Genomic DNA, 20,561 nt, shown 5'->3' on the forward strand with positions numbered 1-20,561 from the left:
AATTGGTTTCCTCTCAGGGAGCCACTGTTTCCTCACCTGTGAAATGGGACCCCTGCCTTAGAACATGTGGCCTTTTCATTGGAGGGACAGCCAGCGCCAGCCTATGCTAGGTATTCACACAGGAGTGCGGTCCCATCCCGGCCTTTACTCCAGAAAGTCTACCTTGAGGAGCTCGGGTGCCTGTTTCTTGAGTTTCTCCATCTTCCACTCGTTCTCGCAGGGGTTGAGCGAGGAGGGCGGCGCGGTGCAGGAGCAGCGGCAGTCGGTGCCGGAGCTCACAGTCTCCACCGTGTAGAAGTCCTCCACTCGTGCCCGCCCGCTGCGCACCCGGCTGCACGCGTCCTTGCTCAGCGGCCGCATGATGCACTTGCAGCGGCAGTCTGAGCCCTCCGAGGTCATGCGCACCTGGTCCACGTCGCCGAACACCTGCAAGAGGGGCCCCGGTGAGCCGAAGGCCAGCGCTGGAGGGAGGGGGAGAGAAGGAGAGGGAGGGACAGGTAGCAGGATCCGGCCCCCCTGGCCTTTGGGGGCACCATTAGAGTGGGCTGAGAAGGAAACAAATTTCCTTACAAGGAAATAGAAGCCTTATAATAATAACAACAATGAAAAGAGTAATGGCCACTGTGACAAACAGTTTGGCTGTTTCTCAATAAGTTAAACATGGAATTACCATGTGACCCAATAATTCTACTCCCCTGGGTATATACCTAAAGAATTGAAAACAGGTGTTAAAGCCAGGACTTGTACAGGAATGTTCACAGCAGCACCATTCACGATAACCACAAGGTAGAAACAACCCAAATGTCCATCAGCTGATCAATGGGTAAACAAGGTGCGGTATAGCCCCACGATGGAATATGATTCAGCCATAGAAAGGAATGAAGTACTGATACATGCTACAACGTGGATGAACCTTGAAAAATATTATACTAAATGAAAGAGCCACTTATTTAATGTCCAGAATAGGCAAGTCCATAGAAAAAGCAGATTAGTGGTTCCCGGGATGTAGAGACAGGAGCAAACGGAGAGTGTTTGCTTGGTGGGTACACGGTTTCCTTTTGGAGCGAGTGATGACAATGTTCTGGATCTAGGTAGTGGTGATGGTTGCACAACTTTATGAATGCACTACATAAATGCCACTGAGTTGTACACTTGCTAATGGTTAAAGTGGTAAATTTTATGTTATGTGTATTTTGCCACAACAGTAAAAAAATATGAATGGAGACCTTTTACGGAGCACTTACTACATCCCAGGTTTCAGGTGCGTTACACCCTTTAATAATATCTGTGCATGGGGGGGGTATCGTTACCTCCAAAGTCCTTAGCCTGGCCTTCAAGACCTATGTGAGCTGACACCCTCCCTCAAGGCCCTCCTTTTGCCACTCTTTCCTTCACTCCACTCCAGCCTCAGGGGCCTTTGCAGATTTGGTACCCTCATCCTGAAACCCCTATCCCTCCGATATTCCCTGAGTTCATTCCCTCACATTAACTTACACATTACCTCCTCTGAGAAGCCTTCCCTGACCACACACCTCCCATTTCTCTCTGTCCCCTTATCTAGTGGCTTTTCTTTTCTTTATTGCACGTACTACCATCTGAAATATCTGTGTTTTCTTATTTTTTGTCTCCCCAACTCTACTGAAGGCACCTTTAGAGGCAGGGACTTGTGTCTAGTTCCCTCCTATATCCCCAGAACAGTGCCTGCTTGGCTGATAGTAGGAGCCCTGGAAATATCTGTTGGATCAACAAGCCCGTATTTTACAGACACTCTAGAGCACAGGGCTGAGAGCATGGTGTCTGGAGCCTAGGCCAGTAACTGTGAGATTGTGGGCAACCCAATTTTTCTGTGCCTCTGTTTCCTCATTTGTAAAATGGGCTCCTGCCTCACGGAGTTGTCGTGAGGATTAAAAGAGTTAATATAGGTAAAGAACAGAGCCTAAGCAATAGTGAGTGTGTCTTAAGTGTGAGCCATTATTAATACCGCTAAAGAAACAGAGGCTCAGAGAGGAGAAGTCACAAGTTCACACAGCTTCACCTGGGAACATCCAGCTTTGGATATCTGCCTCCAGATAGAAATCACTGGTTTATGCTGCGTCTCCTACAAATCTGTTTCCCCACATCCTGTGTGACCTTAAACAGGTTACATAACCTCTCTGAGCCTCATTTCCTCAGTGGTAAAATGGATGACTCTCCATACCCGGCCTCTTCATAGTGAGGCTCAAATGACCTCCATTTAGTGGTTTCCCTTCCCTCCTCCCTTTTCCTTCAATCCCACCCTGGGAGGCCACATACCCAGTGTCTAAGTGTGGTCACTGGTCCCTGGGGCAGCAGGACTTTGTGCCTGCAAGACTCAGCTTGGTGAGATCAGCGGTAGGTGCCAGGCCCAGTCACCGCCTCCAGCCTACCTTGCCCTCACACACCAGCCGGGCTCTCGGAGCCCCAGCCAGCCACTGCCCTAGCTGGTTCAGCCAGCCCATCCTGGGCTTCCAGGCTCTCAGGACACAGCTATTTATGGCTCTATCAACAAACCAACACCGCAGGCCTCATGGCTACTAAGCTCTCACTGAAGCCACCAGGACCCAGGTGAGATCAAGGCTCCCTTGGGCTTTCTGCCAAGCCCAGTCCCCATGAGTGTCCCAGGGCCCTCTGGGGAAGGGCAGCAGGCACTCCATTTCTGCTCTGAGCCCTCAGACACCTGTTTGAACCCCTGGCTTCAGCCAGACTCTGGGTGATAGCTGGAGGTGCAGAAGAAATAGAGGTAGGTACATCCTTGACCTTCTCAACCATGAGAGAAGCTGATGTAGTGAGCTCTGAGATCACAGAAAAAGACACCCATGAAGACTGCTCAGAGGAGGGCACCCCAGGGGACATCTCTAAGCACGAGTAGAGCATTCCAGGGAGAGCAAGTCATATATGCAAAGACAAGCAAGGGCCTGGCACTTTGGAAGCTTGGAGGAGGTTGACTGGCTGGTGCCTGCAGAGAGTCTGGGTGGCAGGAGCTAAGGCTGGGGGTGGTAGAGCCGCTCGTGGAGGGCCCTGAAACTTGGCTGAGGATCTGCACTTACTCCTGAAAACACTGGGGATTCATGAAGGGTTTTAAGTAGGAGAGAGCCAGGGTCAGATCTGCATCATGGGACACTCGCTTAGGCTGCTCTGTGGACAGACGGTGGGTGGAGGAAGCAAGCCTGGGGTGTACAGCCCAGGGAGGAGACATTTACTGAGAACTCACTGAGTGCTGGGGAAGTGTGGGGCAGTGGTTAGGAACACAGCCATGGGCCACCTACAGCTGTGTGCTCTTGGGTAGATTACTTAACTTCTCTGTGCCTCAGTTTCCTCATCTGTAAAATTAGGGTACTGCTAGTGCGTACCCAGCAAAGGACTGTGTGAGAACTGAGAGACGGAATACCAGGAATATGTTGTAGTTGTTATTATTACCACCAAGAATCCTGACAGGGGCTTGTTTTTCCCTTTGTTTCTCCACGTGGGTGCACTGGTAGGTATTCTTAGCAGTGTCCTCCAGATGAGGAAATAGCCCTGGAGCCATCAAATGACTTGTTCAAGGGGATCAGAGCCCAGGGTGGGTAGACTGGCTGTCCCCTGGAGGATGAGTGTGGGGAAGGAGGTGGCTACGGGTGGAAGCTTTGTCCCTGGTTGTCTGTGGGCGAAGTGTACCCTGGGCTCTGCTGGGCAATTCTCCCCGCCTGTGAACGCGGACAGCCAGGCTCCGATGCTGTACATTCTTTAGATCGCTGCTACTACGGTAAGCCTGCCTTCTCTTTGAGACTCTGGGCCCCCTTCCCGGCTCCGCTGGAACCCCTAGCCACCGCCCCCCCGACTCCCCCAGGTTGGGGTAAGAGCCCAGTGAGGGGATGTGTGTGTGTTCTGTGTGGCCAGGCCAGAGAGGCCTCTTCCTCAGGACTCACCCATAATCCAACGCCCATCCCCACCAGCAGCGGCCTCCACATCAGACCGCAACATTCCTTCCCTCCTCAGATGAGGTGCTACGTCCTGATGGGGGCGGCCAAGGCCCTGACACAGGCCAGGAGTCAGGAATGGAGTCAGAAGAGGGCCTCTGCTCCAGCCCCGGCTGCCAGGAGCCCAGGCAGGCCCCTACCTCCTGTGGTTACTATGTCCTGTGCTGCTTGACTGGAGGCGGCAGAGCACCATGGAAAGGAGCCAGGCCTGGGCTCAAATCCCAGCTCCCACGTGTCCTCCCTGCATGACCTTGACCCCTCTGAGCCTCAGCTTCCTCCTCTGTAAAATGGGGAGGATAACACTCCTTTCCTCATAAGCTTGTCCTGAGGCTAAAATGAGTCAATGCATGCAGAGTGCCTGGCATAGAACAACTGTTGTCTACTTGCTACTGAAGTTGCTCCCAATAACCCTCCCTCACGTTTGTACATCATTTTCTACCTCTTTGCTCTCACCACGAACCCATCTTGGAGAGGAGAAATCTGAGCATCAGAGAAGATGAGGGGCTTGCCCAGGGTCACACAGCACAGGCTGACTCCAAAATTTAGTTCACATGCTCTTCCTCCTATGACCACCAGTAATCACCAGGCAAGGGCTTCTCCACCAGCAACTGAGCTGGGATAGAGATGCTGGCCCTGGATCCGGCCTTGGTGGGGCAGGGGAAATGGGGCTCCCACTGAGCCTGACCCACCTTGCCCTTGGCCTGAGGGCTGGAGTTGCTGCCTCAGCCCCCCATCCCTCCCTGCAGGCTTGCTCAGCACACACTGCTGCCGAAGCCCCCAGGAGTGCGGGTGACTTGTGCTTAAAAAGCTCCCTAGCAATTTGCAAGGAAATCCCGCAATAAGATGGCGAGAAGGTGAACTTGATATTTCTGAAGGGAGATGGATAAATCTGGCCAGAATGGGGAAGAGGGGATTCAACCGATAAAATGTTCTAGAAACAGAACAGTTTCAAATTGTGTCACCTTGAGGTTGAATCTTCCCTATTCTCTCATGGCCAGCCCAGATTCACTGAGAGACAGTTTCCATGTCCTCCTGCAGGGAAAGACCTCCCCTAGAGCCCATGGTCAGCTGGACACCTCCCTCTGGATGCACCCCAAAGGTACCCCAAACTTAATCCATCCAAAACTGGGCCCAGCATCTTCTCCCAAACCCGTGTCTACCTACCTTCCTGCCCAACCCAGGTCTCTGAGCCTCCTTCCTACTCTGGAACCCATCAGTCACGTTCTTCCGATGGATGCTTCATTCTAAATATCTCCTATCTCAATCTCTTGGTCTCTACTCCCTGGCCGCAGCCCAAGCTCAGGTTGCATCAGCTGCTACCTGGGCAATACAGGAGCCACCTCTCTGCTGGATTAACCTTCCAAAAGCTCCTTTTTGTTGATCTGTTATTCTCTTGCTCCACAAACCTCCGTGAGTTCTCAACTAGAGATGTGCCTCAGAATTACCTGGGGTGGAATGACCTGGAAAATGCAGATGCCCTGTCCTTACTCCACATCCCTTCACTCAGACTCTCTCAGGCTCCCCAGGTATTTGGATGCCCACTAAAGGCTGAGAATCCTAGAGTCCCAGGAATCTCCAAACTCCCCAAGTTCCCTATCTTGGATTTTTCAGCAGCCCCAACCTGACTCTTTTGAGCTTCAGTGTTCAAGTCTGTCAAACGGGGAGGGAGCACTGAAGTCTTAGAGTGTTGTGTGAGATCCTGGATGTAAATCCTGGGCAGGGGCTTGGCGCCCAGGATGCTCTTCCCGTGCCCCAGCCAATAGGAGAGATGGAGCAAGACCTTCCCTGCAGAGAGAGCCCGCGGGGCCTCACTGGGTCCCACACTCTGTGTGTGCAGAAGGAGGACTCCATCACTGTGCAGCCCTCGCCTGCTCTGGAGCCTGTTTCCGATTACACCCACAGGCAGCAATTCCCCGAGTGGAGGGGCAGCAACACCTAAGCCTCCCGGACCAGCCTCGCCGGGAACATGTGATCCAGCCTGGGACACCACCGCCTGCCTGTGCTAGCCCTCCTGCTGCCCTGGCCCAGCTGCCACAGGCCTTGGCCTCCCCACTGTCTTCGGGCCTCTGATAAGCAGCAGGGCTGACCAAAGACCCCCTTCCCACCCCAGGATGCATGGGGAACATGAGGTGCCAGCAGCCCTTTCACAGATGGGGAAACTGAGGTAGAGATGGGGAATTCTTAGCCACATTCCTAGGACACACAGCAAAAAGCAGGTTCCCAGAGGTCTCTGGTGCTGTGCCTGAGTTTCACGTGGTTACCTGTCTGTCCATCCTAACCTTCACACTGGGCAGCCCCTCAGATATGCCAGGGAAGCTGTGAACTCCTTCTCCCACTCCCAAGACGGGCAAAGCACTTCCTTAGATGGAAACCCCAAGTCCTGCTTAGGAGAGACCTTGTTATAAACACAAAATTGAAACACGCTGAGTGAGGAGCTGGCCAAGACCACAGAGTTCCTTGGTGAGTACTGGGGTTGAGCTGCCCCTGTACCCCTGAAAGTACTGGGCAGAAGGTGAGGCTGGACCGCCCAGGAGCAGGAAGTCTGAGGAGGGGCCAACTTAACCCTTTAGGGCCCTAGATAGATTTCAAGTCCCAGACTGGCCTTCCAAAGGGCTCTCCCCTCACCCTCAGAAAATAGGACAGGCTTGAAGAGGAAGGAGGATTGTTGGGGGAGGGAGGGTGATAATGAAAACAGCTCTCTCTACAGAGCCAGCAGGAGTCCGACTGTGCTGAGGAATGCAGAGTAAATTCACCCATCACTTGATTTTTATTTTTCCCAGCTGGCTGAGTGGTGTGGGGTGGGAGGTGTCTGGGGGAGGGCTGTGCTGAGTCCCCCAGCTGCTTCACCCTCCAAACTCTAGGATGTGCCTCCCCACCCCACCAGCCCCAGCTTGCCCTGGGACAAATAAACACACACACACACCCCCAACCTAGCAAGTGTTTGGCTGACTCACTACATAAACAGGGTGTTGGGTTTTCTTTGTCTTTGCTTTGCTTTGAATGCGAGCCCTCCCCCACAAGCTCTACAGCCCTCTGCATGGCTCAGAGGATGCCCAAGACCAAATATTCCTCCCAGCCAGAGAGATGAGAGGTGGCAGAGTGCTGACCAGGTTAGCTGGGGTTTTTTGCTCACTTGTTCCCCTACCTGAGCCAGGTCAGGGAATCCTAGAAGGCCCTATACGGAAGGGAAGTTGGGGAGACAATGTTTTTCAGATGTCCAGAGGTCCAGAAACAGTCAGTGACTTGCCCAAGGTCACACAGACAAAAAACAACAAAAGGCCAGAACCTAGGTTTTTTGATCCACAAGCTAGCTGTCTTTCTATACATCCTAATTGCCCCATCTGTAAAATGGGAATGATACTCATTCCCTCCTCGTCTTTGGAGCACGTGGTTAGGACTGCAGCTCACTTGTTTGCATACCCTGAGCTGAATCTTCAGGCTGAAGGTTTGCCAGTGCCCACTGCTTATATACTTACCATGTGGCTAGTGACCTCTGCCCTTTACCTGCCTGTGGACAGGGCAGCCTCACCTCCTACCCAGGAAAGAGGCTGGAGAGACATCAAGAGAAGTCACTCTTACTCTCATGCTCTGCAGTACCTCCCTCCTGCCTCTCACTTGCCCCCAGTCCCAACCCAGTCCTCACCGGGTCATTTCTAGAACATGCTCAAGAGGTCCCTGCTCTGACTGACTCTAAGTGCTTCTCCTCTCTACATTCTGGATCACACCCCCTTCTGGGGTCTCTGTGGTAAGATTTCAAAATCACAGTATCATTTATTGGACCCACTAGGTGCCAGAGTGCTGCTAAGCACTACCCAGGCCTGATCCCACTGATCTAGAGATCATAAAGGCCCAGGGTCACCAGCTGAGAGACGGAGGCGGCATTTGAACCCAGGTCTGCCTGACACCAGAGCAGATCCTTTCAGCTATAACTGAGAGCAGCTCAGCCACTTCTGGAGACACCGTGTCTTCTGGAGGGTGCATCAGATCTCTGGCAGGAACACCCAGAGGTCAGGAGAGTGGCCAGCCCAGCTGGGTTCACTGGGTCCCACGTGTGGCCTGAAAGCCTTGGCCCAGGGCCTGCTGCAAACCTAGGAGTCGCTAGGTAGCAGTTACCCGGGGGTCTGTCTCCACGTGGGTCAGCCTCCCATGGAAACTTTGAGCCAGATCTCCAGGCTGCCTCTGCCCGGCGCTCCTGGGAATCCCCTCCCTAGGCTGGGGACTGCATCTCCCTGTCTGGGCTGCCTTTAAGTTCCCAGGCCCGGGGTTTCAGTACTGACCTCCTCCCCGCACTGGACTGTCTCCAGCTCCCCTTCCAGAGGCTCGGGGTCCCAAGCACCCTTGCCATCTATCTCCAGCCCTTCTTCCCCCACGCACTCCTCTCCCAGGGTCCCTGCCCCTGCGGCCTCCCTGTTAAGTCTCCCCTCTCTGGGTCCTCTGTTCCTGGCCCAGACACCATGCTTAGCCGGCACCCCCAGCCACAGCGCCCCCTCGCGCCAGGCTACACGCCGAGCTGCGCCCTAGTCGGAGGGCCGCACGTACCTTACTGTCAGCGCGCACCGGGCTGGCACGCAGCAGCAGCAGCAGCAGCAGAGGCAGCAGGAGCAGAGGCAGCGGCCGGGGCCCAGGCCCGGGCCGAGGCCGGGGCGGGAGGGCGGCTGCGGCCATGGTGGGACGGGCAAGGCGGGCACGGACAGTGGGCGCGGAGGCCGGGAAGCGCGGGCAGCACTGCTAGCCGGACGCCGCCTCCAGCTCTACCAGTCCCGCGCGCCCCGCGTCTGCCCGCTGCTCCCGCCCCGCGCCCCCTCCCGCGCCGCTGGGGGCGGAGCTAGGATGAAGGGGGGGCACCCCACCCCGCGGGCCCGCTCTCAGCCGGGCCTCTTTGCCATTGGGCGGCTCTCCAAAGGGCATCCCTGTAAGGACACAAAAAAGGGTCTTGTTCGGAGCCCGCAGGAGCAGCGGGGGTAGTGAGAGGAGCGCGGGCTCCCTACACCGAGTGAGGTCCTGTTCTTTGAGATGTGGGACCTTGGACGTGTCTCTTCACCTCTTTGAGCTTCAGTTTCCTCGTCTGTTAAACGGGGAAAATAGTGCTTTCCTTTTGGAGTTGGTTGTAAATTTCAGATGAGTGATGTTTCCAGGGCAGGCGAAACTTTTGAGTTCTCTGAACACTCAGACCCTGCCAGCTCTACCCTTCTCAAGGCTCAGACCCCTCTCTCCTGCATGTTCCATTTCTTCCTCCCTCCGAGATCTCTCCCATCAACCCCCAACTAAACTCCAGCACTGCAACCTTTTAAACACCCTCCCCATCCGCCTGAGGGAGCGCCTCATTTCTCCGCTTCCTGAACAACAAAACTTTCCCGAGGAACCATCTGCGGTCGCCAGTCCTCAAATTCCCTGCTCATCCCGGCGCTCCAGGGGTCTTCAGTCTCACTATGGAAATGCCTTGTTGGGGTCTCTGGGCCCTCCTGCAACCCAATCCAAAGCGGCACCTCTCTACCCTCTCAGAATCCACAGCTCTTGATCACGCCCCCTTCTCCAACTCTCCTCTCTCGGATTTGCCCTCGGATCTCAACGCGGACGACTCAGTCACTTCCACAAGTCCTTCTGCCTCTGTGCACGCCGTGGGGGTGGGGGTGGGGGTGAGGGGGAGTGGACCCCCTTTTCTAACCTCTCCTCACTACGTCTGTAGATTACCCCTCCCTTGAGCCCAAGAAGCCTCCTCTTGTGTGTGCTTGCCTGGCTTTGTAAACTTCAACTGCTCAAAAAGGAACACTGATTTGTGCTCTCAAGTGTTGCTACCTTCCACGCCTACCCTATCCTTACTTTCCAGCACTTCCCCTTCCTGCACTCCTCCACTCTCTTCATTTTCCTCATGGAATCTATCACTTTATGAACTATATTGTTGGTATGTGTTTCTTTGTGTCTGTTCATGCCTTCTCTTGTGGGAGAGGAATAAGGCCTTCCTGTCCACATACTTTGTCCACAAGCAGCTAGCTCAGTGGTTCTCAAAGTGTGGACCCTGGACCAGCAGCCTCAGCATCACCTGGGAACTTGTTAGACATGCAAATATAAGGCCTCAACCTAAGGAGGCAGAAGCTCCTCCAGGGGTGGGGCCCAACCATCTGTGTGTTTCTTTTTTTTTTTTTCGTCCCACCGTGCGGCTTTTGGGATCTTATTTCCTTCTCCAGGGATCGAACCCGTGCCCCTTGCAGCGGAAGCGTGGATTCTTAGCCACAGGATCGCCAGGGAAGTCCCAACAATCTGTTTGTTTTAAAGAAGGTTTTTTAAAATCAGGGCTGTGAAATGATCCAATTTGCTTTTTTTTTTTTTGCAACGAAGACCTGCATTAGGTCTTCGTTGCTGCGCGTGAGCTCTCTCTAGTTGCGGCAAGCAGGGGCTACTCTTCGATGCGGTACACAGGCTTCTCATTGCGGTGGCTTCTCTTGTTGCGGAGCACAGGCTCTAGGCATGCAGGCTTCAGCAGTTATGCCTCCCAGGCTTAGTTGCTCCGCGGCATGTGGGATGTTCCCGAACCAGGGCTCGAACCCGTGACCCCTGCATTTGCAGGCGGATTCGTAACCACTGCGCCACCAGGGAAGTCCCCAATCTGTGGTTTTTAACCAGCCCTCCAGGGGATTTAAAATTTGAGAACCACTGGCTCAGCACAAGGTCAGGTGGTCCATAACTCTCAGTTGAATTAAAGAATCATGTGCAGTAGGTGTTCAGTACAAATTAGCTTCTTTCATAACTAGAGATCCCCTGGGGAGGGCTAGATTAGTGTACAAAACAAATATGGTGTGTGTTCTTATGTGCACAATCTGGGAATGGACACAATTAATGGATAAGGAGGAGAGCCAGCTGCTGGGAATCCAGTAAGGAGAAAGGCTTACTTTTCACTGAATACTTTTTTGCAACCTGGGAATTTTGCAGTGTGTTTCCTATCTATTCAGATAATAGACAAAATGTACTTAAAACAAACAGAACCTGGTGGGGGTTCCCTTTCCCAGCCCTTTCTCCCCATGCAGCCTGGCTGGGACTCTCTGGCTAGGTCTTGGAAGAGCAAGGCTGCTGTCATCAGAGAATTCTGCCCCCCCTGCTGGCTGTTCTCCCACATGGCCCCATGGTTTCCTCCGGCTTCCTCCTTTTCACCCTTGTCTCCTGCACTCTGTCCCTGGGTAGGCTCCAGCCACAATGAATTTTCTGTTTCAACATGACCTCGGGACCTTTGCACAGGCTGTTCCTTCCCCCTGAAACTCTCTCTCTCCACTCACTGTGACTCATTCCTACTCATCCTTCCATCTTCAATGCTCATTATCCCCCCGTCCCCGCCCCTGACCAAATTGAGCCCTGTCACACACTCCCATAGCACCAGGAACCTCTAAGCATGTTCTCAGTCGTAGCACTTATATGTAATTGTGGGTATGTGATTATTTTGTTTGATTAGTGTCTGTCTCTCCCACCACAGGACAAGGCCCTCATGATGGAGCCCTTACCTGCCTTGTTCTTAGCTGTAGCTCTGACTGGTTGTTTGTCTACCTCTGACCTCAGCACTCCCCCCACCCCCAGATCCTTCATTCTTCTTAGATATTTTCCTTCCTAGCTCTTTTGTCATTTGTCCTGCTGGTGGGGGAGTCTTCTTCACCTGTCCTTCTGAGCCTGTTTTCTCATTTGTAATCTGGGGAGAAAAGTATTGACCTCTCAGGATTGTTGGGGGGACAATGTAAGGGAAAGGGTCCACAGTAAGTGCCTACCTCACAGGACCCTCTCTGCTTAGAACAGTCAGTGGCTGGGGTCTCAGGACACAGTCATTTCCCTCACCTTTCTCAGTTTTGTGGTAGTTGACTCTTCCCAAGAAGCATTTTCAGAAGAGAAGTAACTGGGAATTAGGACCACTCTTTAAATAACATTAGTTAACAGGTCCCATTTATTATGCCAGACCTTATATTAATTGCTTTGCATGCATCATCTTACTTGATTCTCGTAACAATCCTGTGAGGTAGTAACTATCACTATTATCCCTCCCCCCTTAGAAACCAGGACTTTGAGGCTTGGAGGTAACCAAAGTTGCACTTATTAAGTAGAAAAATCAGATATGTTTTACTTGTTTTTTCACCCACTCAGCAATTATTTATTGAGTGTCTACTGTGTTCAGGTTCTGTGCTCAGCAGTTGGGGTTATAATGATGAGAGTGAGAAAAAAGGGAGATCTAGAAAGGCTTTTGGGGGCTTCCCGAGTGGCGCAACGGTTAGGAATCCGCCTGCCAATGCAGGGGACCCAGGTTCGAGCCCTGGTCTGGGAGGATCCCACATGCCGCAGAGCAACTAAGCCCATGCGCCACAACTACTGAGCCTGCGTGCTGCATCTACCAAGGCCTGCACGCCTAAAGCCTGTGCTCTGCAACGAGAGAAGCCACCGCAATGAGAAGCCTGTGCACCGCAATGAAGAGTAGCCCCCGCTCGCCGCAACTAGAGAGAGCCCGTGCGCAGCAACGAAGACCCAACTCAGCCAAAAATAAATACATAAAATAAATAAGTTTATAGAAAGGCTTTTGGGAGGAAGTGACAACAGAGCTGGAGTCTGAAGGATGAGGAGGAGCTACTTCCAAGGGCTGAGCATTTGGCTGAACTTTTCTGTCCATCTTTGAGAGTCGATTTAGAATTTCATCCACCACTGAAACCCCAGTCCTTCCGGAGGTTTCTGCAGTGCCACTTAGGCCCTGATTGGATCTCCAGGGAAGGGGAACTCACTGCCTCCAGAGGTCTATGACAAAAGCAAGCTTTGGCTCTAGGAAGGCCACCTGGTCCTAACTCATTTTAGAACCCAGAACTGAGGAAATGGCCCAGAAGACCCATCTCCTCTGTCTCCCTCCCCCCCCCACGACCCCCAACTCTAAGGGCTCCCCTCCCGCTCTGGGGCTGGGGAACGGTAGTGGGGAAGCAATCACAGAGAGATCATTTCTCACAGTCCACAGAGAGTTGAGAGCTCAACAGAGCAGTAAGGGAACACAGAGGGGAACTAGATGTTCCCTGGTGGGAGATATTAATATCCGTGAGGGGCTATTTGAACAGGATCTTAAAAGATGAATAGGAGTTTGGGATTGTGTTGGGTGAAGCCAGTAGTGTGAAGGAGCCAAGCGTTCAGGTTCAGGTGTCTGACCGACTGGCTTTGGAATCCCCATTACTGATGGGTGATTTCATCAGTGTGTGATAGTGGCAATGTTGGAGCTACCTCATAGTGCAGATATGAGGTTCAGAGCATAGCGTTAATGTAAGTCTCTCAGAACGGTAGCCCGAGCAGATTAAGGATGCAGTACAGGTTAACCGGTGTCGGTAAGGAACAGCCAACCAACCCATAAATGCAGGGAAGCATTGCAAAACATCCTGCCTAGCAGGTGAGGGAAGGGGTATAATGGGAAATGTGGCAGGGGTCAGACCAGGCAAGGGTGCGAATGCCAGGATGAGGACTTGAAAATTAAGCAAGCAATGACATAGAGGAGCCAACTGATTGGTGGGGCGGGGTAGGGGTCAGGGTGTGGAATGGGCAGCCAGTGAGGAAGCTGCAGCATAACCCAGCAGAGTAGAGGTGGGCAAGGAACCAGTGTTCTTGTTCTTTGTTTTCGAACAGGCCAGGTAGAGCTTGGTTAGACCTTGGGAGGCAGCCGCGATGAGCCCTTTCCTGAGAGGGTCGCTGAAGGCGTACGCCCCCGGCAGGCCCAGAGGCTGGAGGCCGCGCGCCACCTGGTGGCCGCAGGAGGTGGGCTCAGCAGCGGAAATTGCAAAATCCGGGATTTTGCTCTGGGAAACTGAGGCAAGGAGCGGGTGTGGGGGAGATTGGGATCTTCTAATTGGACCCCGTCCCTATTCCAACCCCATTTTACAGATAGGAAAGCTGAGGAGAAGGGAAGGCGAACAAAACCGGGTAAGGACCCTCGCAAACGGAGGGCTTCAAGACCTCAGGAGTCCAGAATCTGAGTTTCTTTATCGGCATCAATGGCCTGAAGCTTAGTTTGCCATTCTGTTCTTTGGGCAGGGGGAGAATGAAAGAGGAGGAAGAGAAACTTAAACCTTTCCCGCCCACCCGGAGGTAAAAGGCTTTAAAGAGTACTCCGGAAAGCGGAGTTTTATAGATTCCATTTGCATACGAACGCAGTCACCTCGAGTTAAACTCCGGCCCTTTAATCTCGGGTCCAATTTGTCCCGAAGCCGCGGAGGAAGGCCCTCGTGAATACCCAAGCTCCGCCCCCTATAAGCCCCGCCCACAGGGCTGGGCTTCATTGCACGTGCTCACCCGGCTCCTTCGCGATCCGCCTTCTAGGAAAGACTCATTCTCGGGGCGGGGGGATACGAGGCGTCATAGGGGATGTTGAACATGGATAAATCACAATAAAGAGAAGGTCCTGAAGCAATCTTTATTCAATTTTTACCAGAAGTTTTCATCAGGGTTCATGATTTTGAAAGGCCTTGGCCTTCCCTTCTCAAGGCCGCTTTTCCTTCCTCCCACCCCTTCAGTTGGTGGGGTCCCGCGTGGCCGGCCTCGCTCGGCGGACTCCAATTCCCAGCGTGCCCCGTAGGGCAGTGCGTGGCAGCGGCGCGTGACGTCGGGGGTGGGAGCTGGCCAGTGCTGAGGGGGCGCGGCGCGGAGGGGCGCGGAGCCCGGCGGCTCGGGGCCCAGAGAGCGCCGCGGCCGGCAGCCCGCCGGCCCCTGACAGCCCCCTCCCCCCCGGCGGACGACGACGACGACGAGGGCGCCGGTCATGGCGGAGCAGCGAACCGAGCGCGGGCCCTGAGCACCACCGCATGGAGCGGGACGAACGGCCGCCTAGCGGAGGGGGAGGCGGCGGGGGCTCGGCGGGGTTCCTGGAGCCGCCCGCCGCGCTCCCTCCGCCGCCGCGCAACGGTGGGTGAGGGGCGTGCAGAGTCTCGCCGGGCGAGAACCAGTCCCCTACCCCGGGGATTCCCCTCCTCTCAGCGGACTCTCACTCTGGGAAGCCGCGGCGGCCCGGGATCCCCTCAGCGCGGACCTTCACCCCGGTCCCCCTCGGCGCGGACCCTCCCTCTCCTCCCCCTTCTTCCCGGTTCCCCTCCGCGCGGATCCTCCCCCTGCCGGGTTCCCTCCACCCCGACCTTCGTTTTCCCCTCCCCTCTGTCCCCTCAGCACAGGCCTCCCCTCCCCCCGTCCCTCTGCGCGAATCCTCCCCCCTCCCCTAGGTCCCCTCTGCGCCGGCCCCTCTCGCTCTCCCCCGGTCCCCTCACCTCGAGTCCCGTCAGTGGGGAAGCCCCCTCCCCCTCGGGTTCCCTCCGCTCCCAGCCTCCCCTTCCCCCCCCCCCCGGTACTCTTCTGTGGGGGTCTCTTCCCCAAAGGGTCCCTTCGGCGACGAGCCTCTTCCCCTCCCCCCCACAACTCTCCCCCACGCGGGTCCCTCCTCCCTCCGTGGACTCTCCCTCTGCGCCCTGCCGCCGCCACACCCTCGACCCCTTGGTTTTCTCTGCCCCTCACCTTTATGGAGCCTCTTTCCCTCTCTTCTGCGGTGCCGCGCTTCCGTTGCTGCCCCAGCCTCCACCTCGGTGCCGACCCCCAGTTCCGTAGCTGCCGGCTCAGCGGTTCTCTTCTCTTTCGGACCCCGCACCCCGCCTTTCTGCGCTCCTTCCCCGCGCTCTCCTGCCCGCCTGTTCCCCCGCCCTGCTCAGCCCCTTCTGCCCGCTGGCTCAGAGCTCCGGCCCGACCGGGTGCCCGGGACACCAGCCTCTTCCCTTCTTAAACCCGTCTGTCCTGGCCCGCGCCTGCCCAACCTCAGTTCTCCTCTTCCTTTCGCGATCCCGGAGCCCAGGGCCGGAGGATTCCTCACCTGGCCCGGCCCTTCCCACCGCTCTCTCCCTGCCCCCACGTCCGGGCCAAGTCCTCAGGTTCCTCGGGGCTCTGGCTGGGCCCGACTCACCCTCCTCCCCTCGGCTCTGTGCTACCCCCGCAGGGTGTTTTATTTGTATCTGTTTGATATTTTCCCCCTCAGTGTTTGCCGCGGAATGTTTTTATTGGTAACGTGTAAGGAGCTTTTGTGAGGTCGTAAAAGGTGAACTTTTGAACTTGAAAAGCTCCCTGGAGCAATTAGCGCAGGCGTTAGCCCCGGGAGGCCTGCATTACAAAGGGTGCTCGTACCGGCCCGCAAACGCTTCGGCGGCAAACCCGATTTATTTATTTATTTGCCCTGCCTTCCACCTTTCAAATCTCCTCATTTCCGAATAAAGGGCAGGCTCTCAGAGATCCGTGTCTCCTCCCCTCTCTGCGCCATAAACGCCCAATTCTCTGAAAGATCTAGGACCGAACAGTGTCTAACAAGTAACAGATTTCAAATTGAATGCAAACACCCGGGACAGTTAGGAGGCACTAAAAATTAATTGCTTTAGCAAGAAGTTTCTCAATCAGGACAGTGACCTGGCAGGTGTGAAGAAAGTAACCTGAAAATAGGTCACTTGGGTGCTCAGTTGTTGAATGAATGAGGAGTTACACAAGGGGAGAAATCTTGGGGTGGATCTGCGCCTTTATAAATTTATTAACTCATCAAACATTTATTGCCAGTTTGAGTAGATCTGGTATTTCTTTTTTACCAGTTAAGGGAAAAGTCTGTTTCCAAGAGAGCCTGGTTAACTTCACTAAATGTTGCTGACCAAATAGTGATATGTTTTCAAAGCTCTTGTCCTTTTCTGAGATGTCTGTGATGTGCGGTATCTAGGTGGCTGGCAGTCCCTTGGGATGTCTTTGGAGACTAATTTCTGAATGTGAACATGTTTGAGATCAATAAAATCCCGTGTCACAAAGGAGGAGGCTGGAATCCAGTTAGGGTAGAAGGAGACAGTATCATAGGAACAAAGGAGTTCTTTAGTGCTTTTGACTTGTGAGCTTTTTAAGAGGTGATTTGGTTTGGTGTTAATGTGTTAAAGTTGTAAATCGTGATGTAAAATTTATCATGCTGATTTTTTACCCAAGTCCCAGATCTGTGTTATGGCCCATATTAGTGTGTGTATTTTCATAATGCCTTTCTGTGTGTCTATACTTCCTGTATCCACCTGTGCGACACGTAGCTGATGGATTGTACTACAGACGGTACTTTCAGTTCTACTTGAGAATATTGTTGTAAGGGAAGCCTAGGAACTGCATTTGCTATTAATTATTCATTAGTACATTTTAAAGAACTCAGTGGTAATTTTAACTCTTAATCAAATTTCCCTTTCACAGCCTCATTTCCTCAGTCGTCTGGACCATTTAAAAGAATGTTATCAAGCAGTACATTTAGGCTAAGGTGGCATCAGTCCAGTTTAGTGCTACAAATATTTCTTTTTTGTTGAAAACAGAATGGGATTTTGGCAGTTTGATGGGCTTTAAAGAAAATATGTGAAACATTAGACTGTTGTGGGAAGTTTTATTTTCTAGTGTAAAAATGAGCATTGTCTACTGTTTTACAATTTATGTTCATTATATTTTATAACTTAACATGCTCACAGAAGAATTACCAAAAAAGGAAAAACAAATTTGGAATGGTGGGACCTTTTTTTTTTTCTCGTTCACTTACTAATTAATATTTTTCTCCAAAAGTAAATGAAACTGCTTAGGTTCCAAGCAGAGAAAATGAATTCTTCTGGCTTTTTATCCTAGCGACTGATTTCTATTTTATATGACTATTTGCAGTAGATAGCTATCTAGATAGGAGGTCTTTTGGTTTGTGTCATGAAGAAATAAACTGGAGGTGGAATTTTAGAAATGTTTTCCTGCCAGAAATGCCACTGATGCTGAATTTACAGTCCTTTAAATGGTTTTAATGGTTTTTATTATTCTATTGCAGTAGAGTTGCTAGCCTTTTGATGCACCATCACCCTTCCAGGAATTCCCTGTGCTGACTGCGCTAGATATTTTCAGTTGTTGCTTTTAGGTTTTGAAGACAAACATGAACTCACTTAGTCATAATTTTAAAGGAAGATGAATGATTTGAGGAAGTATATGCTGAATATTGCACTTGTTCATTTTATTTTAAGAGAATAAGGGAGTAGACAAATATTTCAAGCAAAGGAAGATAATAAGCCACTCTAAGTAATTAAAGGCATGTTTTATATAATTACACTTTAGAGGAATTGGAGAGTTCACTAAATAACATCATGCCCTTTTTTTGCTAAGACCATAGCATCCGAATGTTTATCCCTGAAAATACATTAGCAGTTGTTTTCCATGACAGTCTAACTTTTCAGTTCTGTGACTTTAAAGATCAAAGTTAGTTCTGAGTCACCTCAGAATTTTCTACTTCCATTAAAAAAAAAACATACTATAGTACTGTTGTTCTTTAGTAAAACAGCAAACAGGTGTTTTTTTAGTAGGTTCTGTGACCTCCAAAGAACAGTGAAAGGCAACAATGAACAGATTCATTGGTGATTTTGAGCAGCTGAGGTGTGAGATGACCACATTTCCAATCTCATATTTACCATCCACTGTCGTCTTTCTGAGCATTTCTGTTTCATGTAATCAGAGTATGAACATGACATGTTCCTAATCCATAAATCATTTTGAATTCTATAGCAAAATTGTGTGTGTGTGTGTGTGTGTGTGTATACTGCATGAATTAGCATGTGAAAGGGAGTTAGCGAGGGGGAGGAGGGAGATGAGCTAATGAAAAAACTGCTGGTAAATTTCCTAAAATATGCCCAAATCATGTATTCTGTATTCATAACTTCTTGGTTTCTCAGATTTTTCTACTTTTTCCTGGGGTTGTGGAGCAAAGGTTTAAATATCTAGGTTTAGGTTAGTGGAGATTGGAGGGTAGAAGTGCCAACTGCAAGTATGATATTGGTAAAGGAAGTTTCTACCACTTCTAGAGCCTGTTGTGCAAGATGGCTTTAAATTGCTAATGATGCTTGCGTGTTCTGGGGCCTGGGGCTGTATTTGTGAGTTTCATCCTGTATTAAGACACCATCACTTTGTTTTTATAACTAGGTGGGTATTTATTGGTTTGTGTTGAATAAATTGGTCCATTAATGAATTGTATTCAGATGGTAGCTTTTGGCTTCAGAATTTCAAAAGCCGGGATAGCTCCTTCCACATTAGGAGACTATTTTCAGCGAGCCCATGTAGGACTTCAGGGCCTTGTCATAATTTTTGGTTCTTGTATACTTTTGTGTTGTAGCCAAGTTAAATGACATTTTCCATTTAAGTATTTTTTCCATTTATATAATTAGGTTGAAGGTTAAATTTGGGAAGATGCCACTTACGAGTAAATTTTACATTGTTGGTCAAATCTACTCTATTAAAGTAGGACAATAAAAACGCCTTATTTTGTGTGAACCAGTCCTCTTATATGTGAAAAAGGTTCACAGTCAGAAAAATCAGAAGTTATGAATCAACAGATAAATCTTGCATTTCAGCAAAGAATAAGAGAGTCTTTGAAACAATTTTAAATAGAAGGTAGCTATTGAATATGTCCACACAGGTAGCGATCTAATATACCCAACTCTTTGTAATACTTCGAAAGTATTTCTGAGACGAACAAGTTGTGAAAGAAAACGTTTTCTTTCAAACTTTTGTATTCTTAAGGTCAACTTTTTCCTGGTTCAGGTAATTTCTTAAGGGCTTACGGATGCCTTTGATCGATAACTAGGGTTCAGAAATACCAGCATTATTTAAAGTCAGCAAGAAGTACTGAGCAGGTAATTCTTTTTCGGTTGTTGCGTCCCTGTTAGAGCCGAAGATTCAGATTCGTCTGAACTTATTCTTATATTAAAAAACAAACAAAAAAACCCAAAAAAACAAACTCTGGATTAACTTTGATATACAGTATTCCAAGAATCAGGCCCAGTCTTCTATTTATTGCTTGTTTTCCACCATGGCTTGTCTTTATGAAAAAGATAAGACTGTTAGACCTTAGATAATGGAAAATTGGAAGAAAACCATTGTGAGGTGGCTAACCTGCCTTTTCAGTGTGGTTTAGAAATAACTATAAATAGAAAACTTTACTTGAAAGATTAAAACATTTCCTACTGTATTTCATTCTTCCCTTACTACCTGCTGTTAAACAGTAGCCTGCAGAGAACAGCTTTTCAAGAAACAGATTTTTTTTTGTTTACGATTATTTAAATAAGACTTTACTATGTAACCTGGTAATTCTAATTAACAGTGATTTAATTGGGGAGCGAACCAGGATTTCCTCATCTGGCTGCCGGGGACCTGAATTGCTTTTTTCCCCACCCCCAGCAGCACCAAATCTTTTGATCCCTAAGCTACAGTGGTTGTCATTTGAGAAAGCAAACTGAGAGAAAATAAGTTGCGAAAATAGTCTACTTTGAGGCTTCATTTGCATCTTGGAAGTTGTTCTTAGAAAAAAAATTATAGGGATAATTGAATCTTTAAAATTTATTTTGAAGGGCGCAAACTCTCATGTCTAAATAGAAAATTCCTAAATTTCCTTAAAAATACATTTTTTGCTTTAAAAATTTGGGGGATGTTTTAGCATTGACAATCACTATTTCAAAAGAGAAATTATCCTAATTATAAGTCCACAGGAGGCACTTAAGTGTTTTGAATTTCTTTAGGAATGTGTGTTTGGGGAAAACAAAA

General features: G+C 50.7%; 2 protein-coding genes across 4 annotated transcripts in view; one reads left to right on the forward strand and one right to left on the reverse strand.

Annotated features, from left to right (window-relative positions):
• OLFML2A (olfactomedin like 2A) overlaps positions 1-17,395 on the reverse strand; it is a 35,179-nt gene extending 17,784 nt beyond the window's left edge. The window contains exons 1-2 of one of the 2 annotated variants that reach the window (XM_027104894.1): positions 15,468-17,395; positions 163-426 (exon numbers count right to left, since the gene is read on the reverse strand). In XM_027104894.1, the coding sequence (XP_026960695.1) occupies positions 163-399 (237 nt within the window). In that variant the 5' untranslated portion in view covers positions 400-426; positions 15,468-17,395. Of the gene's footprint in view, positions 1-162; positions 427-8,513; positions 9,633-15,467 lie in introns of those variants that run through there. The other variant, XM_027104892.1, reaches the window with a different exon arrangement.
• The window catches only part of NR6A1 (nuclear receptor subfamily 6 group A member 1), a 205,780-nt gene continuing 199,574 nt past the window's right edge, over positions 14,356-20,561 (forward strand). Inside the window, exon 1 of one of the 2 annotated variants that reach the window (XM_027104896.1) lies at positions 14,356-14,867. In XM_027104896.1, coding sequence (XP_026960697.1) covers positions 14,768-14,867 — 100 coding nt within the window. In that variant the 5' untranslated portion in view covers positions 14,356-14,767. The remainder of the gene's footprint in view (positions 14,868-20,561) is intronic. The other variant, XM_027104895.1, reaches the window with a different exon arrangement.

The sequence above is a fragment of the Aethalodelphis obliquidens genome, unplaced genomic scaffold (assembly GCF_003676395.1).
Source record: "Aethalodelphis obliquidens isolate GAN/ISIS:26980383/991018 unplaced genomic scaffold, ASM367639v1 scaffold7, whole genome shotgun sequence".
Lineage (NCBI taxonomy): Eukaryota > Metazoa > Chordata > Mammalia > Artiodactyla > Delphinidae > Aethalodelphis > Aethalodelphis obliquidens.